Below are 19,025 nucleotides of genomic sequence, written 5' to 3'. Positions count from 1 at the left end.
CTCTACCATCTCTCTCTCTCTACCTTTCACCTCTACCATCTCTCTCTCTCTACCCTTCACCTCTTCCATCTCTCTCTCTACCTTTCACCTTTCACCTCTACCATCTCTCTCTCTCTACCTTTCACCTCTACCATCTCTCTCTCTCAACCTTTCACCTCTACCATCACTCTCTCTACCTTTCACCCCTTCCATCTCTCTCTCAACCTTTCACCTCTACCATCACTCTCTCTACCTTTCACCTCTACCATCTCTCTCTCTCAACCTTTCACCTCTACCATCACTCTCTCTACCTTTCACCCCTTCCATCTCTCTCTCTCAACCTTTCACCTCTACCATCTCTCTCTCTCAACCTTTCACCTCTACCATCACTCTCTCTACCTTTCACCTCTACCATCTCTCTCTCTCTACCTTTCACCTCTACCATCTCTCTCTCTCTACCTTTCACCTCTTCCATCTCTCTCTCTCTACCTTTCACCTCTACCATCTCTCTCTCTACCTTTCACCTCTACCATCTCTCTCTACCTTCACCTCTACCATCTCTCTCTCTACCTTTCACCTCTACCATCTCTCTCTCTACCTTTCACCTCTACCATCTCTCTCTACCTTTCACCTCTACCATCTCTCTCTCTCTACCTTTCACCTCTTCCATCTCTCTCTCTCTACCTTTCACCTCTACCATCTCTCTCTCTACCTTTCACCTCTACCATCTCTCTCTCTACCTTTCACCTCTTCCATCTCTCTCTCTACCTTTCACCTCTACCATCTCTCTCTCTCTACCTTTCACCTCTACCATCTCTACCTTTCACCTCTACCATCTCTCTCTTTCACCTCTACCATCTCTCTCTCTCTACCTTTCACCTCTACCATCTCTCTCTCTCTACCTTTCACCTCTACCATCTCTCTCTCTCTACCTTTCACCTCTACCATCTCTCTCTCTACCTTTCACCTCTTCCCTCTCTCTCTCTCTCTCTCTCTCTCTCTCTCTCTACCTTTCACCTCTACCATCTCTCTCTCTCTCCTCTACCTTTCACCTCTACCATCTCTCTCTCTCTCTTCTACCTTTCACCTCTACCATCTCTCTCTCTCTACCTTTCACCTCTACCATCTCTCTCTCTCTACCTTCTCTCTCTCTCTACCTTTCACCTCTACCATCTCTCTCTCTCTACCATCACTCTCCTACCTTTCACCTCTACCATCTCTCTCTCTCTACCTTTCACCTCTTCCATCACTCTGTCCCCTACATTTCATCAGGGGACCTGATCCTGGTTGAACATTCCTACTCTGAGACACTATGAATAGAGGGGGAGGAGGGGGACCTGATCCTGGTTCAACATTCCTACTCTGAGACACTATGAATAGAGGGGGAGGAGAGGGACCTGATCCTGGTCGAACATTCCTACTCTGAGACACTATGAATAGAGGGGGAGGAGAGGGACCTGATCCTGGTCGAACATTCCTACTCTGAGACGCTTTACACTTAACGGTCCCTCTAAACCAGGGTTCCCCAAACTCTGTCCTGGTGCCCCACCCGGGTGCATGTTGAATTTTGTGCCCTAGCATTACACAGCAGATTTAAATAATCAAAGCTTGGTGAGGAGTTGGTTATTTCAATCAGCAGTGTAGCGCAAAAAAGAAAACACCTGTGTGTGTGTGTGTGTGTGTGTGGGTGGGCAGGACAGGATTTGTGAAACCCTGCCCTAAACTAGTGACATCATAGAACATAAAACTCAACACACATTCCATGGAAGGTATTTTAAAGATGTTTACTTGCAAACCAACAGTAGAGGAAAAGATCATACGAAAACAAAACATTATGTTCACAGATAAAGGCAAGATGACATACTGTACAATCACCTACATCGTAACAGCGCTCTGTGTTTCAGTCTAAACAGTCAAACACTGTGGCAGGGGAAATAAGGCCGGGGGTGTGTTCATTAGGATCCAAACGGGCCAAAACGTATATGAATATGACAGGGTAGCGTCTCAACTGGCACCCTATTCCCTATATAGTGCACTACTTTTGACCAGGGCCTATAGGGGTAGTGCACAATATAGGGAATTAGGGTGCTACTTGGGATGTAACCAGTGGGTGTCTCTCAATAAGTGAAAGGAGACAAGCAGAGGGAGCCAGACTATTGAGACTCACCCCCAGGTTACTTTCACATGTTTGCCTGGGCATCAGAAGACATCCTCTTAAAGGATGGCTGCGTTCCAATAATCTCTCCTTAACTCCTGAAGGGTGCACTCGTTCCCCACAAAAATGTCCTTTCAAATCCGTGAAGGGAAGAGAACAAGTTCACACTGCAGAAAGGAGAGATAATTGTGACGTAGCCCCCTATTCCCGATACAGTGCACTACTTTTGACCAGGGCCCTAAAGGGGACCGGGGAGCCGTTAGAAGCCCTAAAGGGGACCGGGGAGCCGTTAGAAGCCCTAAAGGGGACCGGGGAGCCGTTAGAAGCCCTAAAGGGGACCGGGGAGCCGTTAGAAGCCCTAAAGGGGACCGGGGAGCCGTTAGAAGCCCTAAAGGGGACCGGGGAGCCGTTAGAAGCCCTAAAGGGGACCGGGGAGCCGTTAGAAGCCCTAAAGGGGACCGGGGAGCCGTTAGAAGCCCTAAAGGGGACCGGGGAGCCGTTAGAAGCCCTAAAGGGGACCGGGGAGCCGTTAGAAGCCCTAAAGGGGACCGGGGAGCCGTTAGAAGCCCTAAAGGGGACCGGGGAGCCGTTAGAAGCCCCAGACTAGGCCTTTCTACTCTTGAGCATCTCCAGGTACATGCGGAGGGACCTCTGGATGGAGTCTTTAGTGATGAAGCTCACAAAGTTGGTGATGTCAGCTTCCCTGTTGGACAGCAGCTTGTCAATGGTCTGTTTCCTCATCATGGACTTGGTGATCTGTCTGGCATGGTCTAGAGGGAGATGAGAGGTGTTATATATAATATATACACACACAGATATACAGTGAGGGAAAAAAGTACTTGATCCCCTGCTGATTTTGTACTTTTGCCCACTGACAAAGAAATTATCAGTCTATAATTTTAATGGAAGGTTTATTTGAACAGTGAGAGACAGAATAACAACAACAAATCCAGAAAAACGCATGTCAAAAATGTTATAAAATGATTTGCATTTTAATGAGGGAAATAAGTATTTGACCCCCTCTCAATCAGAAAGATTTCTGGCTGCCAGGTGTCTTTTATACAGGTAACGAGCTGAGATTAGGAGAACACTCTTAAAGGGAGTGCTCCTAACCGCAGCTTGTTACCTGTATAAAAGACACCTGTCCACAGAAGCAATCAATCAGATTCCAAACTCTCCACCATGGCCAAGACCAAAGAGCTCTCCAAGGATGTCAGGGACAAGATTGTAGACCTACACAAGGCTGGAATGGGCTACAAGATCATCGCCAAGCAGCTTGGTGAGAAGGTGACAACAGTTGGTGCGATTATTCGCAAATGGAAGAAACACAAAAGAACTGTCAATATCCCTCGGCCTGGGGCTCCATGCAAGATCTCACCTCGTGGAGTTGCAATGATCATGAGAACGGTGAGGAATCAGCCCAGAACTACACGGGAGGATCTTGTCAATGATCTCAAGGCAGCTGGGACCATAGTCACCAAGAAAACAATTGGTAACACACTACGCCGTGAAGGACTGAAATCCTGCAGCGCTCGCAAGGTCCCCCTGCTCAAGAATACATATACATGCCCGTCTGAAGTTTGCCAATGAACATCTGAATGATTCAGAGGACAACTGGGTGAAAGTATTGTGGTCAGATGAGACCAAAATGGAGCTCTTTGACATCAACTCAACTCGCCGTGTTTGGAGGAGGAGGAATGCTGCCTATGACCCCAAGAACACCATCCCCACCGTCAAACATGGAGGTAGAAACATTATGCTTTGGGGGTGTTTTTCTGCTAAGGGGACAGGACAACTTCACCGCATCAAAGGGACGATGGACGGGGCCATGTACCATCAAATCTTGGGTGAGAACCTCCTTCCCTCAGCCAGGGCATTGAAAATGGGTCGTGGATGGGTATTCCAGCATGACAATGACCCAAAAAACACACGGCCAAGGCAACAAAGGAGTGGCTCAAGAAGAAGCACATTAAGGTCCTGGAGTGGCCTAGCCAGTCTCCAGACCCTAATCCCATAGAAAATCTGTGGAGGGAGCTGAAGGTTTGAGTTGCCAAAAGTCAGCCTCGAAACCTTAATGACTTGGAGAAGATCTGCGAAGAGGAGTGGGACAAAAACCCTCCTGAGATGTGTGCAAACCTGGTGGCCAACTACAAGAAATGTCTGACCTCTGATTGCCAACAAGGGTTTTGCCACCAAGTACTAAGTCATGTTTTAAAGAGGGGTCAAATACTTATTTCCCTCATTAAAATGCAAATCAATTTATAACATTTTTGACATGCGTTTTTCTGGATTTTGTTGTTGTTATTCTGTCTCTCACTGTTCAAATAAACCTGCCATTAAAATTATAGACTGATCATTTCTTTGTCAGTGGGCAAACGTACAAAATCAGCAGGGGATCAAATACTTTTTCCCTCACTAACACACTGATCTATCTGTCTGGCATGGTCTAGAAGGAGAGGTGTATAGTTTAGTGTTTATATACAGTACCAGTCAACAGTTTGGACACCTACTCATTCAAGTGTTTCTCATTATTTTTACTAGAGCGGCTACTTTGAAGAATCAAAAGCTCTGACGAAGGCCGTGAGGCCAATACATATAGCTTATTAAATAGCAGTGACGCCAGCCAGAGCAGCGACGCCAGCCAGAGCAGTGACGCCAGCAGTGACGCCAGCCAGAGCAGCGACACCAGCCAGAGCAGCGACGCCAGCCAGAGCAGCGACGCCAGCCAGAGCAGCGACGCCAGCCAGAGCAGCGACGCCAGCAGTGACGCCAGCCAGAGCTAGCAGCGACACCAGCAGTGACGCCAGCCAGAGCAGCGACGCCAGCCAGAGCAGCGACGCCAGCCAGAGCAGCGACGCCAGCCAGAGCAGCGACGCCAGCAGTGACGCCAGCAGTGACGCCAGCCAGAGCAGCGACGCCAGCCAGAGCTAGCAGCGACGCCAGCCAGAGCTAGCAGCGACGCCAGCCAGAGCTAGCAGCGACGCCAGCCAGAGCTAGCAGCGACGCCAGCCAGAGCAGTGACGCCAGCCAGAGCTAGCAGCGACGCCAGCAGTGACGCCAGCCAGAGCAGTGACGCCAGCAGTGACGCCAGCCAGAGCTAGCAGCGACGCCAGCCAGAGCAGCGACGCCAGCCAGAGCAGCGACGCCAGCCAGAGCAGCGACGCCAGCCAGAGCAGCGACGCCAGCCAGAGCAGCGACGCCAGCCAGAGCTAGCAGCGACGCCAGCCAGAGCTAGCAGCGACGCCAGCCAGAGCTAGCAGCGACGCCAGCCAGAGCTAGCAGCGACGCCAGCCAGAGCTAGCAGCGACGCCAGCCAGAGCTAGCAGCGACGCCAGCCAGAGCTAGCAGCGACGCCAGCCAGAGCTAGCAGCGACGCCAGCCAGAGCTAGCAGCGACGCCAGCCAGAGCTAGCAGCGACGCCAGCCAGAGCTAGCAGCGACGCCAGCCAGAGCTAGCAGCGACGCCAGCCAGAGCAGCGACGCCAGCCAGAGCAGCGACGCCAGCAGTGACGCCAGCCAGAGCAGTGACGCCAGCCAGAGCAGTGACGCCAGCAGTGACGCCAGCCAGAGCAGTGACGCCAGCAGCGACGCCAGCCAGAGCAGCGACGCCAGCCAGAGCAGCGACGCCAGCCAGAGCAGCGACGCCAGCCAGAGCAGTGACGCCAGCAGTGACGCCAGCCAGAGCAGCGACGCCAGCCAGAGCAGCGACGCCAGCAGTGACGCCAGCCAGAGCAGCGACGCCAGCAGTGACGCCAGCAGTGACGCCAGCCAGAGCAGTGTGCAGGTTTCTTATTTTTCTTACTTCGAAATAATCTAAAATATATCTTGACAGCTTTAACACTTTTTTTGTTACTACATGATTCCATATGTGTTATTTCATAGTTTTGATGTCTTCACTATTATTCTACAATGTAGAACATAGTAAAAATAAAAACTCTGGAATGAGGAGGCGTGTCCAAACTTTTGACTGGTACTGTATATAGGATAATGTATACATGTCAGCGTATATACAGGATAACATATTGGTTAGTGTATATATAGGATAATGTATACATGTCAGCGTATATACAGGATAACATACTGGTTAGTGTATATATAGGATAATGTATACATGTCAGCGTATATACAGGATAACATACTGGTTAGTGTATATATAGGATAATGTATAGGTTTGTGGATCCAGTCAGAGAGATGGAGATGGTCTGTCTGGCCTGGTCTGGGGGCAGGAGAGAGATGTCTAGGATGATAAACTATAAAGTATATAGTGAGAGAGTGTTCTGACCCGGTACAGCCAGTGTGGGAGAGAGTGTTCTGACCCGGTACAGCCAGTGTGAGAGAGAGAGTGTTCTGACCCGGTACAGCCAGTGTGAGAGAGAGAGAGTATTCTGACCCGGTACAGGCAGTGTGAGAGAGAGAGAGTATTCTGACCCGGTACAGCCAGTGTGAGAGAGAGAGAGTGTTCTGACCCGGTACAGCCAGTGTGAGAGAGAGTGTTCTGACCCGGTACAGCCAGTGTGAGAGAGAGTGTTCTGACCCGGTACAGCCAGTGAGAGAGAGAGAGAGAGTGTTCTGACCCGGTACAGCCAGTGAGAGAGAGAGAGAGAGAGAGAGAGAGAGTGTTCTGACCCGGTACAGCCAGTGTGAGAGAGAGTGTTCTGACCCGGTACAGCCAGTGTGAGAGAGAGTGTTCTGACCCGGTACAGCCAGTGTGAGAGAGTGTTCTGACCCGGTACAGCCAGTGTGAGAGAGAGTGTTCTGACCCGGTACAGCCAGTGTGAGAGAGAGTGTTCTGACCCGGTACAGCCAGTGTGAGAGAGAGTATTCTGACCCGGTACAGCCAGTGTGAGAGAGAGTATTCTGACCCGGTACAGCCAGTGTGAGAGAGAGTGTTCTGACCCGGTACAGCCAGTGTGAGAGAGAGAGAGTGTTCTGACCCGGTACAGCCAGTGTGAGAGAGAGAGAGTGTTCTGACCCGGTACAGCCAGTGTGAGAGAGAGTGTTCTGACCCAGTACAGCCAGTGTGAGAGAGAGAGAGTGTTCTGACCCGGTACAGGCAGTGTGAGAGAGAGAGTGTTCTGACCCGGTACAGCCAGTGTGTGAGAGAGAGTGTTCTGACCCGGTACAGCCAGTGTGAGAGAGAGTGTTCTGACCCGGTACAGCCAGTGTGAGAGAGTGTGTTCTGACCCGGTACAGCCAGTGTGAGAGAGTGTGTTCTGACCCGGTACAGCCAGTGAGAGAGAGAGAGTGTTCTGACCCGGTACAGCCAGTGAGAGAGAGAGAGAGAGAGAGAGTGTTCTGACCCGGTACAGCCAGTGTGAGAGAGAGTGTTCTGACCCGGTACATCCAGTGTGAGAGAGAGTGTTCTGACCCGGTACAGCCAGTGAGAGAGAGAGAGAGTGTTCTGACCCGGTACAGCCAGTGTGAGAGAGAGTGTTCTGACCCGGTACAGCCAGTGTGAGAGAGAGTGTTCTGACCCGGTACAGCCAGTGTGAGAGAGAGTGTTCTGACCCGGTACAGCCAGTGAGAGGGAGAGTGTTCTGACCTGGTACAGCCAGCCACTTGGACATGGTGTCCTGTGCAGTGGAGAGGACCTGGTCCTCAGGTACTAACTGGTCCACCAGGCCGATCTTCAGGGCATCAGGAGCGCTGTACAACAGACCCAGCTCCAACGACAGCTCTGCTGCCCGGTTACCAACCGTGTTCACCAGCGTGTCCTTAAACCTGGACCGCAACATGACCACAACATGACCACAACATGAACACAACATGAACACAACCACATTCAGCACCTCACACACATTCACTACAGTGACCATGAACCATCACAACCACAACCCTGAGCAGATTCAACACATCAACACTCCGTGTGTATTAGTGTGTGTGTGTCTCACCAGAAGGGAGCTACGATGCCGAGCTGAGTCTCGTTGAGTCCGATGCTGTAGCGAGGGTTATCAGCCATGATCCTATAGTCACATCCAATAGACATGAGGCAACCACCTGCTGGACTAGAACCCTATAGACAGAGAGACAGAGGTGGTAATCAGCCATGATCCTATAGTCACATCCAATAGACTAGAACCCTATAGACAGAGAGACAGAGGTGGTTATCAGCCATGATCCTATAGTCACATCCAATAGACTAGAACCCTATAGACAGAGAGACAGAGGTGGCTATCAGCCATGATCCTATAGTCACATCCAATAGACTAGAACCCTATAGACAGAGAGACAGAGGTGGTTATCAGCCATGATCCTATAGTCACATCCAATAGACTAGAACCCTATAGACAGAGAGACAGAGGTGGCTATCAGCCATGATCCTATAGTCACATCCAATAGACTAGAACCCTATAGACAGAGAGACAGAGGTGGTTATCAGCCATGATCCTATAGTCACATCCAATAGACTAGAACCCTATAGACAGAGAGACAGAGGTGGCTATCAGCCATGATCCTATAGTCACATCCAATAGACTAGAACCCTATAGACAGAGAGACAGAGGTGGTTATCAGCCATGATCCTATAGTCACATCCAATAGACTAGAACCCTATAGACAGAGAGACAGAGGTGGCTATCAGCCATGATCCTATAGTCACATCCAATAGACTAGAACCCTATATATAGATAAACACATGGGACTGACCGACAGACAGACAGAGACAGACGACACGACTGGGTGTGCTGACTCACGTTGATGGCAGCTATGGTTGCCATGTTGGATCCGTAGAGTTTGAGCCACATCTCCTGAACAGCCTTCCAAAACTCTCCACAGCGCTCCGGACTTTTCCCATACATTTCCATGATGTCTAGCCCTGCAGAGAACACCTTGGAGAGGGTCTGGGACACCAAACACACACAGAGGGAGAGTTATGATGTCTAGCCCTGCAGAGAACACCTTGGAGAGGGTCTGGGACACCAAACACACACACAGGGAGAGTTATGATGTCTAGCCCTGCAGAGAACATCTTGGAGAGGGTCTGGGACACCAAACACAAACACAGGGCGAGTTATGATGTCTAGCCCTGCAGAGAACATCTTGGAGAGGGTCTGGGACACCAAACACACACACAGGAGAGTTACGAGGTCTAGCCCTGCAGAGAACACCTTGGAGAGGGTCTGGGACACCAAACACACACACAGGGAGAGTTATGATGTCTAGCCCTGCAGAGAACACCTTGGAGAGGGTCTGGGACACCAAACACAAACACAGGGCGAGTTATGATGTCTAGCCCTGCAGAGAACATCTTGGAGAGGGTCTGGGACACCAAACACACACACAGGAGAGTTACGAGGTCTAGCCCTGCAGAGAACACCTTGGAGAGGGTCTGGGACACCAAACACACACACAGGGAGAGTTATGATGTCTAGCCCTGCAGAGAACACCTTGGAGAGGGTCTGGGACACCAGGCACACACAGATATAGAAACACACACACACAGGGAGAGTTATAGTATGCATCGTGGTTTTGTGACAGGACGTGTGTGTGTGTGTGTACTGACCGAGGTGATGATCAGACCTCTACAACTCCTATCCATCTCTAGTTTCTCCAGATTGATACAGAACTCAGTGAGGAAGTCCAGACTCAGACTGTTGACAGGGGGACTCTGCATCCTCAACACTGCTACACCTAGAGAGGGAGGAGGGGGAGATGCAGGGGAGGGAGAGATAGAGGGATGAGAGGGGGAGGAGACAACAAATGGCAGCCTAATCCCTGTGGCGCAAACCCTAACTCGTCGTCCAGGTCTGGCCCGGTAGGCCGTCATTGTAAATAAGAATTTGTTCTTAAAACTGACTTAGTCAAATAAAGGTTGAAAAAATAATAAATAAATAAATAAATAAATAAATAAATAAATAAATAGGGCTCTGGTTAAAATAGTACACTATTTTTTTTAAATGCGATTTTATTTTTTGCCTGATTCCATTTTGTTTTTCCAGGTTACTGTTTTCCCAATTTTGTTCAGGTTTTTACTCTCAAAATGACATTTGTTTGACAGAAGAAAAACAACACAATTGGAAGTCCACAACAATGCTTAAACCACATCAGGAGACCATTTATGAGGTCTGGGGAAAATCTAAGACATTTAGATTTTGTGGGTGTAGTTACAACAATATATCAGTTCAGTGCTTTCCTAAATTCCACACCTCTGGTCTTCCAGGTCGGTTAAATCAAAACCATGAAGTACCTGTGGCCTCCAGGACCAGGACTGTCTACCCTGATGTAAACAGTACCTGTAGCCTCCAGGACCAGGGCTGTCTACCCTGATGTAAACAGTACCTGAGACCTCCAGGACCAGGGCTGTCTACCCTGATGTAAACAGTACCTGAGACCTCCAGGACCAGGGCTGTCTACCCTGATGTAAACAGTACCTGTGGTCTCCAGGACCAGGGCTGTCTACCCTGATGTAAACAGTACCTATTACCTCCAGGACCAGGGCTGTCTACCCTGATGTAAACAGTACCTGAGACCTCCAGGACCAGGGCTGTCTACCCTGATGTAAACAGTACCTGTGGTCTCCAGGACCAGGGCTGTCTACCCTGATGTAAACAGTACCTATTGCCTCCAGGACCAGGGCTGTCTACCCTGATGTAAACAGTACCTATTGCCTCCAGGACCAGGACTGTCTACCCTGATGTAAACAGTACCTGTAGCCTCCAGGACCAGGGCTGTCTACCCTGATGTAAACAGTACCTGAGACCTCCAGGACCAGGGCTGTCTACCCTGATGTAAACAGTACCTGAGACCTCCAGGACCAGGGCTGTCTACCCTGATGTAAACAGTACCTATTGCCTCCAGGACCAGGACTGTCTACCCTGATGTAAACAGTACCTGTAGCCTCCAGGACCAGGGCTGTCTACCCTGATGTAAACAGTACCTGAGACCTCCAGGACCAGGGCTGTCTACCCTGATGTAAACAGTACCTGTGGTCTCCAGGACCAGGGCTGTCTACCCTGATGTAAACAGTACCTATTGCCTCCAGGACCAGGACTGTCTACCCTGATGTAAACAGTACCTGTAGCCTCCAGGACCAGGGCTGTCTACCCTGATGTAAACAGTACCTGAGACCTCCAGGACCAGGGCTGTCTACCCTGATGTAAACAGTACCTGAGACCTCCAGGACCAGGGCTGTCTACCCTGATGTAGGGGTCAGGGTGCCATTTGGGACAGGTAAAGAAGCTGTGCAGGGGTTTACCTGTACTGCTGTCCAGATCCACCTTGATCTTAGGTGAGGTAGAGTTGTTCCTCTGCTGCAGAGAGAAGCACGGCGACACACACACTCTCCCATGTCTACTGTGGATGGACAACTGGGACAACACGCCTGCCAAAGAACAACAATATAATAATACAATAACAATATAACATAACTTAATAATAATATAACAATATACCGTGTGGTATAGGGAAATAATGCCCACTCTAGAATGCCCTTTAAGCCAATCAGAAAGGAGTATTGAAAAACGCCATGGTATAAAACAATAACCAAAATAACACACACCATCATGTTTACTGTGTATAGACAGCGATTAACCGAATTTTCGGTTATTTTTCAGCTTTTAAAAAAAACAATTGACCGACGTCTGTTCAATTATTAGAATTCCATTTTCATTCTGTCATAGCACTGCAGTTGCTCTACAGATAAATCCGATCATGCCCAAACTGTGCCATGTAGTAGGGACTTGTAGTTTCCAACATGCCAAGAAAAAAAGTGATAATTAACTACAATGACCATAATCCATTGCGCACCTACTTGTCCTGTCTGTTTCTTTTATGCCTGCTACATAAGAGAGAAGAATGCATGATCAAGAGGGGAAACAGAGAGAAGTTGCTTGGCGACATAATGGTATTCAGCAGTCATAAAGCCTTATTTACTATGAAGAAATACTAAAATAGTGATTTTGTCAGACAGCAGCTCTATAGAGATGAGATGATGACTTGGAATGAGATAATAAAGTCATCCAATTAAACTAATGTAATAAACACAACAACTGAAATATTCTATTAAAGTAAAGTGAATAAGTGATGGTTAATAAGCGATCAGCAGTAATGAACAGTCACTAGCATCATCAAATCAAATCAAATTTATTTATATAGCCCTTCGTACATCAGCTGAAATCTCAAAGTGCTGTACAGAAACCCAGCCTAAAACCCCAAACAGCAAGCAATGCATGTGAAAGAAGCACGGTGGCTGGGAAAAACTCCCTAGGAAAAACTCCTGAGAAAGGCCAAAAACCTAGGAAGAAACCTAGAGAGGAACCAGGCTATGAGGGGTGGCCAGTCCTCTTCTGGCTGTGCCGGGTGGATATTATAACAGAACATGGTCAAGATGTTAAAATGTTCGTAAATGACCAGCATGGTCAAATAATAATAATCATAGTAATTGTCGAGGGTGCAACAAGCACGTCCGGTGAACAGGTCAGGGTTCCGTAGCCGCAGGCAGAACAGTTGAAACTGGAGCAGCAGCATGGCCAGGTGGACTGGGGACAGCAAGGAGTCATCATGCCAGGTAGTCCTAGGGCTCAGGTCCTCCGAGAGAAAGAAAGAAACAAAGAGAGAATTAGAGAGAGCATATTTACATTCACACAGGACACCGGATAAGACAAGAGAATACTCCAGATGAAACAGACTGACCCTAGCCCCCCGACACATAAACTACTGCAGCATAAATACTGGAGGCTGAGACAGGAGGGATCAGAAGACACTGTGGCCCCATCCGATGATACCCCCGGACAGGGCCAAACAGGCAGGATATAACCCCACCCACTTTGCCAAAGCACAGCCCCCACACCACTAGAGGGATATCTACAACCACCAACTTACCGTCCGAAGACAAGGCCGAGTATAGCCCACAAAGATGTCCGCCACGGCACAACCCAAGGGGGGGGCGCCAACCCAGACAGGAAGACCACGTCAGTGGCTCAACCTACTCAAGTGACGCACCCCTCCCATGGACGGGATGGAAGAACACCAGTAAGTCAGTGACTCAGCCCCTGTAAAAGGGTTAGAGGCAGAGAATCCCAGTGGGAAGAGGGGAACCGACAAGGCAGAGACAGCAAGGGCGGTTCGTTGCTCCAGCCTTTCCGTTCACCTTCACACTCCTGGGCCAGACTATACTTAATCATAGGACCTACTGAAGAGATAAGTCTTCAGTAAAGACTTAAAGGTTGAGACTGAGTCTGCGTCTCTCACATGGGTAGGCAGACCATTCCATAAAAATGGAGCTCTATAGGAGAAAGCCCTACCTCCAGCCGTTTGCTTAGAAATTCTAGGGACAATTAGGAGGCCTGCGTCTTGTGACCGTAGCGTACGTGTAGGTATGTACGGCAGGACCAAATCGGAAAGATAGGTAGGAGCAAGCCCATGTAATGCTTTGTAGGTTAGCAGTAAAACCTTGAAATCAGCCCTTGCCTTAACAGGAAGCCAGTGTAGGGAAGCTAGCACTGGAGTAATATGATCAAATTTTTTGGTTCTAGTCAGGATTCTAGCAGCCGTATTTAGCACTAACTGAAGTTTGTTTAGTGCTTTATCCGGGTAGCCGGAAAGTAGAGCATTGCAGTAGTCGAGCCTAGAAGTAACAAAAGCATGGATTAATTTTTCTGCGTCATTTTTGGACAGAAAGTTTCTGATTTTTGCAATGTTACGTAGATGGAAAAAAGCTGTCCTTGAAGCAGTCTTGATATGTTCTTCAAAAGAGAGATCAGGGTCCAGAGTAACGCCGAGGTCCTTCACAGTTTTATTTGAGACGACTGTACAACCATCCAGATTAATTGTCAGATTCAACAGAAGATCTCTTTGTTTCTTGGGACCTAGGACAAGCATCTCTGTTTTGTCCGAGTTTAAAAGTAGAAAATTTGCAGCCATCCACTTCCTTATGTCTGAAACACAGGCTTCTAGCGAGAGCAATTTTGGGGCTTCACCATGTTTCATTGAAATGTACAGCTGTGTGTCGTCCGCATAGCAGTGAAATTTAACATTATGTTTTCGAATGACATCCCCAAGAGGTAAAATATATAGTGAAAACAATAGTGGTCCTAGAACGGAACCTTGAGGAACACCGAAATTTACAATTGATTTGTCAGAGGACGAACCATTCACAGAGACAAACTGATATCTTTCCGACAGATAAGATCTAAACCAGGCCAGAACTTGTCCATGTAGACCAATTTGGGTTTCCAATCTCTCCAAAAGAATGTGGTGATCGATGGTATCAAAAGCGGCACTAAGATCTAGGAGCATGAGGACAGATGCAGAGCCTCGGTCTGACGTCATTAAAAGGTCATTTACCACCTTCACAAGTGCAGTCTCAGTGCTATGATGGGGTCTAAAACCAGACTGAAGCGTTTCGTATACATTGTTTGTCTTCAGGAAGGCAGTGAGTTGCTGCGCAACAACTTTTTCTAAAATTTTTGAGAGGAATGGAAGATTCGATATAGGCCGATAGTTTTTTATAATTTCTGGGTCAAGATTCGGCTTTTTCAAGAGAGGCTTTATTACTGCCACTTTTAGTGAGCTTGGTACACATCCGGTGGATAGAGAGCCGTTTATTATGTTCAACATAGGAGGGCCAAGCACAGGAAGCAGCTCTTTCAGTAGTTTAGTTGGAATAGGGTCCAGTATGCAGCTTGAGGGTTTGGAGGCCATGATTATTTTCATCATTGTGTCAAGAGATATAGTACTAAAACACTTTAGTATCTCCCTTGAGCCAAGGTCCTGGCAGAGTTGTGCAGACTCTGGACAATGAAGCCCTGGAGGAATACCCAGATTTAAAGAGGAGTCCGTAATTTGCTTTCTAATGATCATGATCTTTTCCTCAAAAAAGTTCATAAATTTATTACTGCTGAAGTGAAAGCCATCCTCCATTTGCGAATGCTGCTTTTTAGTTAGCTTTGCGACAGTGTCAAAAAGAAATTTCGGATTGTTCTTATTTTCCTCAATTAAGTTGGAAAAATAGGATGATCGTGCAGCAGTGAGGGCTCTTCGATACTGCACGGTACTGTCTTTCCAAGCTAGTCGGAAGACTTCCAGTTTAGTGTGGCGCCATTTCCGTTCCAATTTTCTGGAAGCTTGCTGGGACTTTTCTAGAAAATATATTCTGTGTTACAGCATTCAACCCACATAATGCATATCATGTTATAATTCTTTTTATTTTTTTAAATGTACTATTGAACCTGAAAATAGTGATTCTTTATTTTAAATTATATATAATTAAAATAAAGAATCACTATTTTCAGGTTCAATAGTACATTTATATATATATCATCGAAAAAGCACTCGCTCAGCACAAGTCAGGAGACAGAAAACAGCCACCTTCTGCAAATCAGCAGACCGTCTTAATTGTAATCTGAGGGCTGATATTAATACTATGCTGCCAGTCTCTCGGCTAAGAGTTGAGGAGAGACTGACTGTGTCACTTCTTTTTATAAGAAATATTAATGTGTTGAAAATCCCAAATTGTTTGCATAGTCAACTTACACACAGCTCTGACACACACACTTATCACACCAGACATGCCACCAGGGGTCTTTTCATTGTTCCTAAATCCTGAACAAATTCAAGAAAACATACAGTATTATATAGATCCCTTATTGCATGGAACTTCCTTCCATCTCATATTGCTCAAATTAACAGCAAACCTGGTTTCAAAAAACATAAAGCAACACCTCATGGCACAACGCCTCTCCCCTATTGGACCGAGATAGTTTGTGTGTATGTATTGCTATGTAGGCTACGTGTGCCTTTTTTAAAAATTATTATTTAGTTCTGTCCTTGAGCTGTTCTTGTCTAATGATGTCCTGTATTATGTCATTCTGTATTATGTTTCATGTTCTGTGTGGACCTCAGGAAGAGTAGCTGCTGCTTTTGCAACAGCTAACAGATAACGATTCCCCCCTGATAGTTGACATTGTCACTGAAACGATGTGACCCTGTATTATAAGACCATGGCTGTGTCTGAAATGGAACCCTATTCACTATGTACAGTGAGCTCCAAAAGAATTGGGACAGTGACATGTTGTTCTGGCTCTGTACTCCAGCACATTGGATTTTAAATGATACAATGACTACGAGGTTAAAGTGCAGACTGTCAGCTTTAATTTGAGGGTATTTTCATCCATATCAGGTGAACGAACAATTTAGATATTACAGCACTTTTTGTACATAGTCCTCCCATTTTAGGGGACCAAAAGTATTGGGACAAATTCACTTATGTATATTAAAGTAGTTTAAAGTTTAGTATTTGGTCCCATATTCATAGCATGCAATGATTATATCAAGCTTGTGACTACAAATTGGTTGGATGCATTTGCTGTTTGTTTTAGTTGTGTTTCAGATTATTTGGTGACCAATAGAAATGAAATGGTAAATAATATATTGAGCCATTTTGGAGTCACTTTTATTGTAAATAAAAATAGATTGTTTCTGAACACTTCTACATTAATGTGGATGTTACCATGATAATGATGAATGAATCATGAATAAATTACGAGTGAGAAAGTTAGACACAAATAGCACAACCCCAAGACATGCTAACCTCTCACCATTACAATAACAGGATAGGTTAGCATTTAATATCATACCCCCAAGACATGCTAACCTCTCACCATTACAATAACAGGGGAGGTTAGCATTTTATATCATACCCCCAAGACATGCTAACCTCTCACCATTACAATAACAGGGTAGGTTAGCATTTTATATCATAACCCCCCAAAACATGCTAACCTCTCACCATTACAATAACAGGGTAGGTTAGCATTTTATATCATACCAACAAGACATGCTAACCTCTCACCATTACAATAACAGGGGAGGTTAGCATTTTATATCATACCAACAAGACATGCTAACCTCTCACCATTACAATAACAGGGTAGGTTAGCATTTTATATCATACCAACAAGACAAGCTAACCTCTCACCATTACAATAACAGGGGAGGTTAGCATTTTATATCATACCAACAAGACATGCTAACCTCTCACCATTACAATAACAGGGGAGGTTAGCATTTTATATCATACCCCCAAGACATGCTAACCTCTCACCATTACAATAACAGGGTAGGTTAGCATTTTATATCATACCAACAAGACATGCTAACCTCTCACCATTACAATAACAGGGGAGGTTAGCATTTTATATCATACCAACAAGACAAGCTAACCTCTCACCATTACAATAACAGGGGAGGTTAGCATTTTATATCATAACCCCCCAAAACATGCTAACCTCTCACCATTACAATAACAGGGTAGGTTAGCATTTTATATCATACCAACAAGACATGCTAACCTCTCACCATTACAATAACAGGGGAGGTTAGCATTTTATATCATACCAACAAGACATGCTAACCTCTCACCATTACAATAACAGGGTAGGTTAGCATTTTATATCATACCAACAAGACAAGCTAACCTCTCACCATTACAATAACAGGGGAGGTTAGCATTTTATATCATACCAACAAGACATGCTAACCTCTCACCATTACAATAACAGGGGAGGTTAGCATTTTATATCATACCCCCAAGACATGCTAACCTCTCACCATTACAATAACAGGGTAGGTTAGCATTTTATATCATACCAACAAGACATGCTAACCTCTCACCATTACAATAACAGGGGAGGTTAGCATTTTATATCATACCAACAAGACAAGCTAACCTCTCACCATTACAATAACAGGGGAGGTTAGCATTTATGGGGGGGTATGTGTGTGATTCTGTAATCATGTTAGATATGCTCTTATATGACAACAACTCGCTACGATATATTAACTAGTTGATATAGTTAACTACTTGATAGTTCCTAGATAGCCCACGCAAACTGACATAATGTGACATTACGCGACATAAGGACAGACACAAGCGTTCTGTGAACTTTGCTCTAGTTTCTGAAAGTTTTGACCAGCGAAGGGGAGGCTAGCTAGCTAGCTAGGTAACTACTTAGCCATGCAATATAACCACTGATATTCTTGTTTCTTCTCAAAATGGGCCGTCAAAACTCATGAGAAATAGCTATTAAACTCTTCCTGCTGTTCTTACTCAATGTCAGGTAAGTTCACATACCTGAAAACCCGAATTTAGCGGAATTTCTCAACACATTAGCCATCTCGACTCGTCAAGTTGACACAAGCAGGGATCACACACTGCGGCGGGGCTGCTCTGCCTTGGAGGAGGAAACTACAGCGGCGCCGCCAACATATCACTACTGGCATCTGATTGGATCTGAACGCGGTGACTGTAGGTGCATTGTGGGTGTTGAAAACGTGATTCCTCCTATCAGACTGCCGGACTATCAACCACACTGGGGAAGCTCGTTTAACAAGGCCCGGTGCCCAGGGTGCGGAGTTTCCATTTTTAAACCATTCCCATTGTTCTTTAAAAATCTTTACCAAACCGGGGCATCGGGCAATGCAAAACGAACTCACCCACTGACAAAGTGGGGGTTGCTTGACAGGGATTGGTTACAGGTTACTTCGAGGGTCAAGGACTGATGACTTGAAGTTGTATGTTTTACAGTCAGTCGTCGTACATAGTTAGATACTAATGTATATTTTACTATTGGTTAAACTCTCGTACCTCATCAGAACCCCAAATATAAGCTTGTTATACTCAAATGTTTGTAAACAAAGTAAATGTAAACAAACACTGTGTATATATATATATATATATATATCCTAAAATCATAGTTAAAACTCTAATTTTGATATCATGGGTGGTCAGTCATTGCATACATGCATACATAGCTCTCTATACTGTTACACTTTGAATTTATTAAGAGTGGTTACATTTCTCCAGGCCCATCCCTCAGCTTTTTACTAAAACACAGGTGGGGTGCCCGTTTAGTTGTTGTTTCAATTAAGGATTCCAGCTTTAAAGGGGAGATACA

The 19,025-nt window shown here is 46.3% G+C and overlaps 1 protein-coding gene across 2 annotated transcripts; it reads right to left on the bottom strand.

Moving 5' to 3' along the window:
* Positions 1-2,669: 2,669 nt before the first annotated feature.
* On the bottom strand, positions 2,670-18,351 carry LOC115171981 (enoyl-CoA delta isomerase 1, mitochondrial-like). Of its 2 annotated transcripts, none has more exons than XM_029729220.1 (7): positions 18,203-18,349; positions 11,327-11,452; positions 9,635-9,762; positions 8,826-8,972; positions 8,025-8,146; positions 7,676-7,854; positions 2,670-2,904 (listed from the first exon to the last, which is right to left on the bottom strand). In XM_029729220.1, the coding sequence occupies exons 1-7, from the start codon at positions 18,243-18,245 to the stop codon at positions 2,738-2,740; spliced, it is 912 nt and encodes a 303-aa protein (XP_029585080.1). In that variant the 5' UTR covers positions 18,246-18,349; the 3' UTR covers positions 2,670-2,737. The 2 variants fall into 2 exon arrangements, with proteins under 2 accessions (XP_029585080.1, XP_029585082.1); XM_029729222.1 differs by lacking the exon at positions 2,670-2,904 and adding an exon at positions 4,518-4,580 and having other exon boundaries at positions 18,203-18,351.
* Positions 18,352-19,025: the final 674 nt, after the last annotated feature.

This window comes from Salmo trutta, chromosome 32 (assembly GCF_901001165.1).
Source record: "Salmo trutta chromosome 32, fSalTru1.1, whole genome shotgun sequence".
In the NCBI taxonomy this organism is placed as follows: domain Eukaryota; kingdom Metazoa; phylum Chordata; class Actinopteri; order Salmoniformes; family Salmonidae; genus Salmo; species Salmo trutta.
The sequence above is the reverse complement of the archived record's forward strand: the minus strand, read 5'-3'. Positions and strand labels throughout refer to the sequence as shown.

What these genes read in the sequence shown, in the direction of transcription:
- LOC115171981 (XM_029729220.1), bottom strand. Translation starts at nt 18,245, where the DNA reads ATGGCTAATGTGTTGAGAAATTCCGCTAAATTCGGGTTTTCAG. An exon ending in CGCTAAATTCGGGTTTTCAG is followed by an intron (nt 11,453 to 18,202) that starts GTATGTGAACTT and finishes GTTCTTTGGCAG; the next exon opens with GCGTGTTGTCCCAGTTGTCC. An exon ending in GGCATCGTAGCTCCCTTCTG is followed by an intron (nt 7,855 to 8,024) that starts GTGAGACACACA and finishes GTTGCGGTCCAG; the next exon opens with GTTTAAGGACACGCTGGTGA.